Source organism: Tachysurus fulvidraco, chromosome 17 (genome assembly GCF_022655615.1).
Source record: "Tachysurus fulvidraco isolate hzauxx_2018 chromosome 17, HZAU_PFXX_2.0, whole genome shotgun sequence".
Taxonomy (NCBI): Eukaryota; Metazoa; Chordata; class Actinopteri; order Siluriformes; family Bagridae; genus Tachysurus; species Tachysurus fulvidraco.
In genome coordinates this window covers 24,784,970-24,797,469 of record NC_062534.1, presented here as the reverse complement: position 1 = coordinate 24,797,469, position 12,500 = coordinate 24,784,970, and the positions used below count along the sequence as shown (strand labels likewise).

Here is a 12,500-nt window from a genome sequence, read left to right as displayed (position 1 = left end):
ATAATGTAATAAACCAATAATAATTACAATATAAATTAAATTAAAATAAACACTCCAAGTACATATATAAAATAAATATTTTATTTAAAAAAATTCAACATATTTTTGCAAATGGGAAATTTAAAAAGATGTATGTTACAGATAAAACAATTTTATTTTGTAAATTACACATTAAAAAAACAGCATTTAACACACTATAAAATATATAAATAAATTATTGATATTATAATATTTATTATTATTATTATTATTACTATTATTATTATTACTATTATTATTATTATTATTATTATTATTATTATTATTATTATTATTATTATGTGCTGTTTTATTTAGTAATTTTGTCACAAAATGATTTAATTCTCTGCTTGCAACTGAGAAAAACAACCAGAAGAAGAAGAAATTAAAATGATCCAAATTAAATGAAATGATATAAAGTGTAAGATGAAATCTGGGCGGATGACGTCATGCGTTCCTCCTGGTGACGTCACCGGTCAGCTGACCGCTTTGTTTTGCAGGTCAGAAACACAACACTGAGAGGAGAACAAACAGTACACGGTGTGCTGGGCTTTTATACACACACCAACTGCGTCGGGAACAAAGACGAGTGTTTTTATAAAGGGTTCTGCGGTGAAGAGGAGACACACACACAGGAATATGCATTCAGAAAAGATGTTTAAACAAAGGAGGACGTTTGGTAAGCGGGATTCTGATTAATAAACACTTTGCACGTTTCGCGCATTGAACGCACCACGAAGGTGTTTGCTTTCGATTTCCTTTCTCTCTTTTTCTCCTCCATTAAAACGCGTTTACTTTAACATTCGTCCTGTGACATGTCCGAGTCAGTCATAATTCATCTCTTTAAGGCTTCCTCGGTCACTTATGACTCGGTTATTAAAGCATTAGGGTCCTTTAAAGCCATCACATCTAAACTAGCATCGGTTATCGAGCTCAATCTGACACTTTCATGTTAATACAACGTTTTATTTACACGTCCTGTGGTCTGTAACATAACAACTTAAATGTCCACACTGTTGTCCCGAGCACAGGACACACACCAGGGGACGTTTGGAGACGTTTGACTGCAGAATTGGGGGATGGGGCGTTCACAAAGTCCACTAACCGTCTCCAAATAAACTCATTTCATTTTAGAATACTATAAAATAAGGATTACTTAACAATCACGACATCTATCTAACTTTTCAGATAGTCTTATCGTCCAATCTTAAACAAAATCATGCTTTCAGGCCTCGTTTTGTTGACCCCAATCGTCTATTGTGCTACTGATGGCTAAGTCCCAAATCGCGCCCTAACGCACTATACAGGGACCCTTTAACGACGCCATTTTGGTTGAACACTTGCAACGCGACCGTTGGTGACGTCACGGGCTGTTTTTTTTTCTTTAAGTGCGGAAGTTTGCGGATTGGAACCGAGCCATCGAGCTTGCAAAACAAGCTGCGGTCAAGTGTTGTGTGTTTATTTTAAAGTTAATTTTTATTTTATTTTTTTATGTCTTTTTAAGAGTCTTAAATCTTATCGAGAATTCACGCGTATGTAGGAGTTGGTTAAAAAAAAAGTTGGAAATAATACAACAAAAAATATGAATCTAATCTCTTCCATCCGTATATTAAACACATTTACTTATTTATTTTATTTATTTTATTTGTTTATTTATTGTATTTGTTTATTTATTTATTTTATTTGTTATTTATTTATTTTGTTTGTTTATTTATTTGTTTGTTTATTTATTTATTGATTAAATTGTTCCCTTTACTATGAATCTCACTTTTTCTGGTTATTCAAAATTCCAGTTCTATATTTCGGATTTAGAACTAGATGTCACGTCAGCTGTATGTCACGTCAGCTGTATGTCACGTCAGCTGTATGTCACGTCAGCTGTATGTCACGCCAGCTGTATGTCACGTCAGCTGTATGTCACGTCAGCTGTATGTCACGTCAGATTTGATGTTTTGTTGCTAGAAAATGTAAAAAACTTTCCTGACTGTTTAAATTAATTGATCACTGTATAGTCGTTGCTATAGAAACGATTACCCGTTACAGCCCGAACAACACCTTCTGACCGATTGGAATCCGACGACGTGCCGTAAACAGAGGAAACGCGGCTCTGACGGAGTGACGTGCTTGTTTACTTTTGAGCGTGACATGACGGTGACGTATTTGTGCTCATGATGTTTTTACAGAACAGAGAGTGGACGACGTGAGGCAGATCCGAGAGCAGCATCCCAACAAAATCCCGGTAAGTCGTTCCCTGGAACACAGTAAGATTAAACATCTGGTGTTTAATCTTTGTCTGGTTTAAATTGTCTAGTGTTTAATGTTCATTACAGGAGAGTCAGGATTGTTGATTCATGTTCCAGAGTATTCTGTCACCCTCCTGCTGTAGATTAATAGCAAGGTGACCAGTCAGAGTGGCGTAGAAGCTCGTGATACTACACCCGTCACCGACTAAACAAACAGACGCCGTGTCTCACATCACATCCTTATGTATTCGACTCTTTAAAACCTCCTCCTGTAGCTTTCAGACTCGTGCAGTCGATGACTTCCTGAATCGCCGCAGGCTCCGCCCACATTTACAGAGAAGATCTCGTCTTTGTTTGTTTCTGAGAAAAGAAAAGAAAAACCGAGAGCCGAGAGTCCGCCGGCGCTCAGAGTCGCGTAGTTTCCATCTCTTAGATCAGGCGAACTGAATCGTGTAATAATGTAGACACAGTTTCCTCTGATGAGTCACATGAATCACAGTATGTTTTGTGAGTCATATGAGGAGTCACTAAGACTGGACTCGAGTGTGATTCGTGACCTCTTTATATAAGTTGACTGGAAATAAGTAACAATGCTAAAAAAAAATGTGTACAGAATTAATAAGAAGTCCCTGAAGAAGATTTCCACGGGTTTATAGTTAAGCAGATGTTTGTAGGTTGTTAGGTCAGTGTGCTCATACCTGCTTCCTCAGCATGTGCAAGTGTAGCAGTGTAAGGGAATAAGTGTGTGTGGAATCACCTCTGGTGTGTGTGTGTGTGTGTGTGTGTGTGTGTGTGAGGGAGGAAGCTGCACAGTCGTTATCTGGCTGAGTGACTGGATCAGGTGACCTTCAGCTTCCCATCTGCTGCACAGACAGAAATACACACCTCAGCTCATCATCCACCTGTGTGTGTGTGTGTGTGTGTGTGTGTGTGTGTGTGTGTGTGTGTATGCGTTTCACGCTTCAGTTGTTGCATTCTTGGTGATTGGATTGTTGCTACGGCGATAAACAAGACTTTAATTTTTCAGCTAAAACCGCAGTCGGATCTTCACTTCAGCACACACACACACACACACACACACACTCTGCAGACGCTCGTTTCTGAAAGAACCGCCGTGTTTCCGTTCTTCTCCTTTCAGGTGATCATTGAGAGGTACAAGGGCGAGAAGCAGCTTCCTGTTCTGGACAAAACCAAGTTTCTGGTTCCTGACCACGTCAACATGAGCGAACTCATCAAGATCATCAGGTAAGACCAGTTTCACGGTGGGCTTCATGTGAACCTGTCCATCAGGTGGTGGAGGAACCTGGGCTTCAGTCTGACCAGAGATGAGGACGATGACGACGAAGACGAAGCTCTAACCTGAAAACGTATCCTGGAGATAAAACCAGCGTTTTTATATTCAGTCCTTGTTTTTATGATGAATCTTTACAGGTTTGTTTATTTGTTTGTTTTAAACTGAAAGAGACCTTTTTTTTTCACCACAGCGAGGAAACGTTTTCTTTTACTTTTGTTTACATTTTATTTTGTGTTTGTCGAGAGTTTTAACTCAGCGGTGTATTTTACACATTACACTCGCAGGTTGTAAAGTGTGTGTTATTACCTCTTTGTCCACCAGGAGGCGTCTGCAGCTGAACTCGAACCAGGCCTTCTTCCTGCTGGTAAACGGCCACAGCATGGTCTCCGTGTCTGCCGCCATTTCCGAGGTGTACGAACGCGAAAGGGACGAGGACGGCTTCCTCTACATGGTCTACGCCTCTCAGGAGACGTTCGGAGCGGCGCAGTAAACCTCCTCGTCAGGGTTTTCGCTTTCGGACACTGATACGATCCCTCGCTCACGTCCTCCTCACTTCCTCCTTCCTCACACAGAAGCAGACGCCAGACACTTCAGGACCGAGACGGACGTCTCTCCCGTCCGTTCCGCCGAGAGCCGGTTTCTGTCTTTCTTCTCATTGTGAAGGAGACGCTCCTTCTGTTCCTCAACACACTTCAGCTAGCGATTAGCCTCCGAGCGTCGGCTAGGCTACAGACACACGCGTGTGTTTTACTGTCAGCTTCATCGACCGTGTGCGTCACGGGTCCGAGTCTGCGTCTGATCAGATCTTTTTTTTTTCTTCTTCTTCTTCATTTTACAGTTTTATGCTTTAGGCTTGTTGTGTGTGAGTGTTGTCGCTGATCTAGTTGTATAGCGCAAGCTCTGAGGTCAGGTTCAGCTCACCGTCTGTGTGAAGAAGCTTCACATGGTTTTTTTTAATGCTTTGTTTTTATTTGTTATCGCGGCTCTCGGGTTCTGACCCATCTCTTTATGGTGATCTGCGGTCGGACGTCATATCAGCGTATTTTACAGAAGATTCATCCGTTTTTACTGCTTTCGGAAAAGAGAAGGGAGCAACTGTGATGATAAACTACACACACACACACACACACACACACACACACACACACACACACACACACACGGCTAGACCCCATCGTTAGAGCTGCATCGATCTCATACTGATGTATCCTGTTACACTTTTTCAAGATTTAACAGTTCTGTGATGTTTTCCTGGGCGGAGCCAAAGAGGTGATGTGGCTTTAGGGGCGGAGCTTAACCAGGAAACCGAAAAGATTTTTTTGGTTTAGATTTAATTTACACAGGAACTGCGAAGTAAAATTCACAGCGTCAGCTTACCGATCGACCGCTTCGTCATCGCACAACCTGCTGGTTGCCTTGGTTACAGCGAAAGCTTCCGGTCTCGGACTCGTGACTTACGCGATGTCATCACCACCGTACGCCGTTTTGTACAGAGCATCGACATCTTCAGTCTGTCTGACGTTTATTACGATATCGTTGATTTTTTTTTACATTTTAACTAGTTTTATCGTATCGTATGATCCGTTAGATCCGTGATCCAGTTCCATCACATCGTTGCAGCCTCTGCCTCAGATCCCAGACTCGTCTCGTCTCGTCCTGCCGAAGCTGGGATGCTTCAGATGACTAAAAATAAATCCATATGAGGGCAAAACCATCATCATGTCAAAGATTTAGCAAAATAATAATAATAATAAAAGGGAAGGAGAAGCAGATGAAGGGAAGGGAGCTGGTTTGTGTTTGGAACACAGCCGACATCATCGCCTTTCGTCTCGCACGCTTTTTAGACTTTTATTAGAGCTTTATTTACCTTTACAGATGCATCCTGTGTGTATACGTGGCTGTGTGTACACAAGCGTACGACAAAAACACTTTAGATGCCTTTTATCTTTTACATTTAACCTGAATGTTTTTATTTAAAAGAAACGTTTCCTTGTAAAAAACAAACAAAAAAAACAACGTTCATATGCTGTACTTCTGTGTAAGGAACAAAAACGAAATAAACAGCTATTTCTTTGAAAGCTCTGTGCGTGTGTGTGTGTCTGTCTGTGTGTGTCTGTGTGTGCGTGCGTCTGTGTGTCTGTCTGTATGCGTGTGTGTCTGTCTGTGTGTGTGCGTGTGTCTGTGTGTGTGTACGTGTGTCTGTCTGTGTGCGTGTGTGCGCGTCTGTGTGCATGTGTGTCTGAGTGTGCGCGTGTGTCTGTGTGTGTGTCTGTCTGTGGGTGTGTGTCTGTCTGTGGGTGTGTGTCTGTGTGTGCGTGCGTCTGTGTGTCTGTCTGTATGCGTGTGCGTGTGTCTGTGTGCGTGTGTGTCTGTCTGTCTGTGGGTGTGTCTGTGCGCGTGTGTGTGTCTGTGCGCGTGTGTGTGTCTGTGCGCGTGTGTGTGTCTGTGCGCGTGTGTGTGTCTGTGTGCGTGTGTGTCTGTGAGTGTGCGCGTGTGTCTGTCTGTGTGTGTCTGTCTGTGTGTGTGTCTGTCTGTGTGTGTGTCTTTCTGTGTGTGTGTGTCTGTCTGTGTGTGTCTGTCTGTGTGTGTGTGTGTGTCTTTGTGTGTGTCTGTCTGTGTGTGTGTCTGTGTGTGTGTGTCTGTCTGTCTGTGTGTGTCTGTCTGTGTGTGTGTCTGTCTGTCTGTCTGTGTGTGTGTGTGTGTGTGTCTGTGTGTGTGTGTGTCTGTCTGTCTGTGTGTGTGTCTGTGTGTGTGTGTCTGTCTGTGTGTGTGTGTGTGTGTCTGTCTGTGTGTGTGTCTGTGTGTGTGTGTGTGTGTGTGTGTGTGTGAGAGAGACACCCAGGGACAGAAGAGACAATGAGTTTAATTCTGAAAGCTAACTGTATACAAAATAACTCTGATGCTGAAGTCAGACGATTTGTTTGTATTCAAACATTAAATATAAAAGTGAACCAGAAAAAAGTGAAAAAACCCTCAGAACAAACACCGTGAAAGCGTCGCGCTGATCAAACGAAGCGAAGGAGAAACATCGGAACTTCCACGTTTCCTCCTCAGCAACAGGAAGTGTGTTTTAGGTCAAATCCTCACTGACGTTGCTCAAGTATTTCATCAAAAATTCCCTTTTTTTTTAAAGCTCAATGTGCAAACTTTCCAGATGAAGCAGTTTCCGTCTCGAATACACAGCGAAGGAAATTTAGCAAAGTTCAAGCTACGTTAGCTACAAAAAGTTCAAGATTAGAGTTAATTAAACAGGAATTTTAGCTCAAATCTCTTCGCTAAACTAGCTACGGAAACGTAGCACATTCTTCACTATGTTAGCTACGGAAACGAAGTGAGAATCCTTGTGGAATTAGCGAATAAACCGTAGCGTCCGCCTCGCTGTCCTAGAACGCAAAATGGTGCAACGTTTAGCCGAAGAAATCTGCTCGAAAGCTTCGCTAAATTAACGACGGAAATGTTGCACGAGCTAAATTACTGTTACGAAATTAGCTACGGAAATGTACCAACATTCCTTATTCGATTAGCAAAGGAAACATTTCACTTCTTCACAAAACGAATTCAGCGTGTTCGCTAAATTATATAAGGAAATTCTGCAAAAACATCGTAGCAATCTAGCGCAACAATATTTGGCTTAAACCTTCGCTAAATTCCCTTCGATCTTTTTCGATAAATGAGCTCATGATATTTAGCGAATTCCTCCGAACAGACCGTACGGATCTCTTTGCTAAATTAGCTTAGGATATTTAGCAAATTCTTCACCACCGCCGAGGCAAAAAGTCTCTAGCTCCGTTAGCCGAAGTCACCAAATTTCTTAGCTAATCTAGGAAATGCGTTTATCTAGTGAAGGAAACAATAAAGACACTTAGCTAGAAAGTCCTTTCTGTATCGGCGACATCCTTCGACATTTTAGCGAAGTTCTTTGGTTTAAAAGCCAAAACAAACTGAAAATTTGGAGAAAAAGAATTTTACGTTTTTGTTAGGCAGCTAAAGCGATTTTTGAATGGTATGAGAATAAGTATGAGATCGGACGCAAGAAACGTCAACGTTTTGACGGAGAACCTACGGCGAATTAGCTAAGGTGCTAATTATTTAGGGTTTTCAACACCACATCCGTTCAAAATAAAATATCTCTTTAAAAAAAAATTGTAGAAATACCGAACAAGTCACGCTCCTGTACATCATCGGATCTAAGAACTCTGGGATTTCTCAGAAATCTCAGACTTTAGCGGTCAGCTTTCACACAAAATCCAATATAACAGAACACAATAATAACTGATAAAAGAATAAAATATACATGATATTAAAAAAAAATTCTGAAACGAGTACATTTTCACCCCCGAAAAAACCCCCACTGTAAATACAACAAATACACAATAAAATAAAAGTTATAAAAAGTTTTTAAAAAATTCCGAAATTTCCGTCCAGTCCTGCGCCAGAGTCGACGGCGGCGGCGTTTCGTTCCTCGAGACGTGACAGAAAAGTGCGCGACGGAGTGACCGAGGGATCACACGCTGTTTAGTGAGGACCTGAGAGGACCTGAGAGGAAGGAGACGATTAACAAGCCGCCGGCTGGTTGTCCACAACGTTCCTCACCGGTTTTGGTGTCCGAATCGTCCCTGATGTCTGTCTCGTCCTTTACGGAGCTTCTCTCAGAGAGACAAAGTCCATAAGAGTCTCAGAAAGCTTCTGTGTTCACAAAAACAGAGACTGGAGCGCTTTAAACACACACTCGGTATTTAACAGCTAGTCGCCAGAGTCCTGGCTGTCCGACTGAGGAGAATACTTTAGACGAAACATACCTAAAAATAAATAAATAAATAAAGGTATGTTGTCACTGTCAAAGTAATAATAATAATAATAAAATATATAATCTTATATTTTATAATAAAATTGTTTTAACGTTATATTATTTGATGCTAACTCTGGTACCTTGCTGAGCCGAATCCATGGGTGGCTGTTTGCAGTCGTGCGCTCGATGTCCGCTCAGCCCGCAGTTGTAGCAGGAAATGGTTCCCACCTTCTTTTGCCCCGTGCCGATGTTTCCCATCATGCCATAGGGCTGATAAGTGTTAGCTCCGCCTCCTAGGAAGCCCTGCATCGGGGGAAGGACCAGGTTCTGTTGCGAGTCATGTGACAGGCTGCTGCTGTACAGGGGCGGGGCTACAATGGGGTATGAGAACGGGGAGACGGAGCCGCTTCCTGAGAACAGCGGGCTAAAGTGGAGCAGAGGGCCGAGGGTGAACAGGGACGTACCGGAGAACGGGTGAGGGAAGTAGAACGATCCGCACTTTCCGCTACAGCCACACGAGCTGCACACGCATGGCGTCGTACCGTTCGACTGGGCGGAGCCGTAGCACGCCGTTTCCGTGGTGACGGGACTGGTGGTGGGTGGGGCTACAATGGACCCACTGTTGGCGCTGTAGGTGTTTCCTGAAACAGCCGCCATGGGGACAGCGCTGATGGGTGAGAAGGCGGGTTTGGAGGACGAGGAAAAGGAAAAGGAAGATGACGATGAAGAAAAAGAGGATGAGGAAGAGGAAGAGGCGGAGTTTGAGTACTGAGACAGGCGGGTGTGACCGTGCGTGGCCGAAACCTGGAAGTGTAGCGTCGGATGAGAGATGTGATGAAGGGCGTTAGAGGTTACCGTTAGCGCCGTGCACGTTTCCACGTCCTGATGCCCCGGGGAAGGAGCTTCCACACCCATTGCCGGGCAGAGCAGGGGTGGGCGGGGCTTACGGGAGGCGGATCCGAGTCCTCTGCCTGGAGCCAGAAGTGGGAGGGAGGGAAGGTTCACGCTGGAGTGAGACGGACCAACAGAGGGATCGTTCTGCACCGGGAGGACCTGCGCTGTGGGACGACTCTGACCTGAACCTGCCGTGCTGAGCAGGAAACACACACGGTCTTTCTCTACACACTCCACATCGGCACCTACACACACACACACACACACACACACACACACACACACACACACACACATCAGTTACAGTTATCAGTTGACATCAATATCAGTCAAGATCATACATAAAAATTACAGATCACAAAATAAACACAAAATCACAACAGAAACAAATGAATTACAGTTCATTAAAAAAACGGAAAAAAGTAATTAAAATAATTTAAAAGAAAGATTAATTTATTTATTTATTCAAATAAACAAAAAGGAAGATCTGATTAATACGTCTTAATAAACAATCTTAATAAATAGACGAAGAAACGTGACATTAAAATTCATAAATAATATTTAAACAATCATTTTTAATCAAATAAAAATAAATAACAATTAAGAAACATATTAAACTAAATAAATACTTAAATACTAAAATAATGATGCAATTATATTAATAAAATAAACAGGAAGTTTGCATTTATGATCAGGTGTGTAAGGAAAACATAATGAAAAATATATATATATTTTTTTTAAACTCTTAATTTTTAACTTTGTGTGTGTGTGTGTGTGTGTGTGTGTGTGTGTGTGTGTGTGTGTGTGTGTGTGTGTGTGTGTGTGTGTGTGTGTGTGTGTGTGTGTGTGTGTGTGTGTGTGTGTGTGTGTGGTGAGTGTGTGTGTGTGCGTGTCATACGTCTGTGAGTCTCTTTCAGAGGAGTCATGGGGCTGGATGGAGAACTGGAGTAACCTGATGATGAGCTGCTGTCCCTGAGAGAGGACAGAGATCCGGCGTCCACCTCCACACGCAGTTCTGAGGGGACACACATGCACACACACATGCACACAAACACACACATTATTATGGTTACATGCAGCAGTGTGTTTGTGTGTGTGTGTGTGTGTGTTTGTTTGTGTGTTTGTGTGTGTGTGTTTGTGTGTTTGTGTGTGTGTTTGTGTGTGTGTGTTTGTGTGTGTGTTTGTGTGTGTGTGTGTGTGTGTGTGTGTGTGTGTACCCGTGTTACTGCTGCTCGTGTGTGTTATCGGGCCGTTGTAAGTGGAAGGTGTCACTCTCGCTACTCCACCACAGGAAACAGGAAATTGAGACATTGTGTATCTCTTCTCATGTAACTTCTCCCTAAAAAAGGAAAACAATACATAATCTCTCTCTCTCTCACTCTGTCTCTCTCTGTCTGTCTCTCTCTCACTCTCTTGCTCTGTCTCTCTCTCACTGTCTGTCTCTCTCTCTCACTCTCTCTCTCTCACTCTGTCTCTCTCTCACTTACTCACTCTCTCTTTCTCTCACTCTGTCTCTCTCTCTCTCATTCTTTCTCTCTGTCTCTCTCACTCACTCACACTCTCGCTCGGTCTCTCTCTCTCTCTCTCTCTCTCTCCCTCTCCCTCTCTCACTCTAATTAAAATAAAACACATTTCACGCTTCCACACAATAAGATTTTACACACCGACTACAACAAAAACTGCAAAACTGAATTTTGCACTAACATAAAAACAGCACGTTTTTATCAGGACAGTTACACATTTTATATTTTATTTGTAAAAGCTTTTCATGATCACTGAAGCTGTAAAGTTATATGCAAAAAGAAGAAGAAAATGTAGAAATAAATAAGGATGTCTGAATAATATACGTGATAAAACAAAAAAGTGATTCAAATTAAATGTCAGTCAAAAAATGGAAAGATTCATTTAGTGCACAAACTCAGCACTTCCACTGCTGACCGCTAGAGGGCAGTGTGTGCACAGAATTCAGCGTGATCTCATCAGGACTGCACTAAACTACAGCAGACACGTGGTCAAATATTTTTTATCAAATTATTATTATTATTATTATTATTATTATTACTACAACTTAAATGCTAAAAATTTGATTACAGAGATGAAAACGTTTTTCTAAGTTGTCTCAGCAAATTCTAAAGCAGGCTGAAATTCATGACAGCGTCAAACTTTAATAAATGAATCATTTTTTAAAGCGATTCTTTTTAAGTGATCAGTCAACCTGGTTCGCAGGTCATCATTGCCAATGTAGTTTGATGAAACGAACCAGAAATCTGAACCTACTAGTGAAGAAGAAGTAAATCTAAGATACAAGGTTATGGTTGTTAAACTCACTGATTCAATCATCACTCTTTAATGACTCATTGAATCCAAATGAGTCGGTGAATCACATTCAAGAATCGATTCGACAAGCCGCTCTGGTGCTAGTGTGAGACACTGTATAAACGTGCCAGGTTATGAAAAGGAACAAATCTGATATCAGCTTTGGTGTCATAACCGGGACGGCCTGTGAAACGGCGTGACCTCCTGTTCACACTACATTATATTTGTCAAGCAAGTCTCAAGTCTGAAGTCTGAGTCCAGTCTCAAGTCATGAATATCAAGTCAAAGTCAAGTCGAGTCTTTTTTTAAATATTTGTCAAGCAAGTCTCAAATTTGCAACTTAAGTCTGACTCGAGTCAGGTCGAGTCCCCCATCTCTGAGTCATTTAACTGAAGTCTGGGTCCAGTCTCAAGTCATGAATGTCAAGTCAAAGTCAAGTCGAGTCTTTTTTTTTAATATTTGTCAAGCAAGTCTCAAGTCTCAAATTTGCAACTTAAGTCTGACTCGAGTCAAGTCGAGTCCCCCATCTCTGAGTCATTTAACTCAAGTCACAAGTAAGTCTCAAGTCATGAATATCAAGTCAAAGTCAAGTCAAGTCTTTTTTTTAATATTTGTCAAGTAAGTCTCAAATTGGTGACTTAAGTCTGACTCGAGTCGAATCATATGACTCGAGTCCCCCATCTCTGAAAAATACTATTATAAATCACATAAAAATTAACTAAAGCAAATATTTCATTCTTTGACTCAATCAAATCAGACTAAATCAAACAAACCCCTTATTAGTGAGGTATTACTGAGGTGTGTGTGTGTGTGTGTGTGTGTGTGTGTGTGTGTGTGTGTGAGTGTGTGTGTGTGTTTGCAAATATATTGCAAATCACACAGAAATGCAGAGTGCCACAAGTAGTGTTAAGTAAGGAAGAAAGAAGCTAAGCCTGTTATCTCCATG

The 12,500-nt window shown here is 41.8% G+C and overlaps 2 protein-coding genes across 3 annotated transcripts in view; one reads left to right on the top strand and one right to left on the bottom strand.

Moving 5' to 3' along the window:
• The first annotated feature begins 499 nt into the window (after positions 1 to 499).
• On the top strand, positions 500 to 5,633 carry map1lc3b (microtubule-associated protein 1 light chain 3 beta). The gene is made up of 4 exons (XM_047802702.1): positions 500 to 697; positions 2,202 to 2,257; positions 3,400 to 3,506; positions 3,877 to 5,633. The coding sequence occupies exons 1-4, from the start codon at positions 658 to 660 to the stop codon at positions 4,043 to 4,045; spliced, it is 372 nt and encodes a 123-aa protein (XP_047658658.1). The 5' UTR covers positions 500 to 657; the 3' UTR covers positions 4,046 to 5,633.
• Positions 5,634 to 6,398: 765 nt separating this feature from the next.
• The window catches only part of zcchc14 (zinc finger, CCHC domain containing 14), a 24,857-nt gene continuing 18,755 nt past the window's right edge, over positions 6,399 to 12,500 (bottom strand). Inside the window, exons 10-13 of one of the 2 annotated variants that reach the window (XM_047802701.1) lie at positions 10,456 to 10,577; positions 10,137 to 10,253; positions 8,485 to 9,483; positions 6,399 to 8,241 (exon numbers count right to left, since the gene is read on the bottom strand). In XM_047802701.1, the coding sequence (XP_047658657.1) occupies positions 8,231 to 8,241; positions 8,485 to 9,483; positions 10,137 to 10,253; positions 10,456 to 10,577 (1,249 nt within the window). In that variant the 3' untranslated portion in view covers positions 6,399 to 8,230. Of the gene's footprint in view, positions 8,355 to 8,484; positions 9,484 to 10,136; positions 10,254 to 10,455; positions 10,578 to 12,500 lie in introns of both variants that reach the window. The other variant, XM_047802700.1, reaches the window with a different exon arrangement.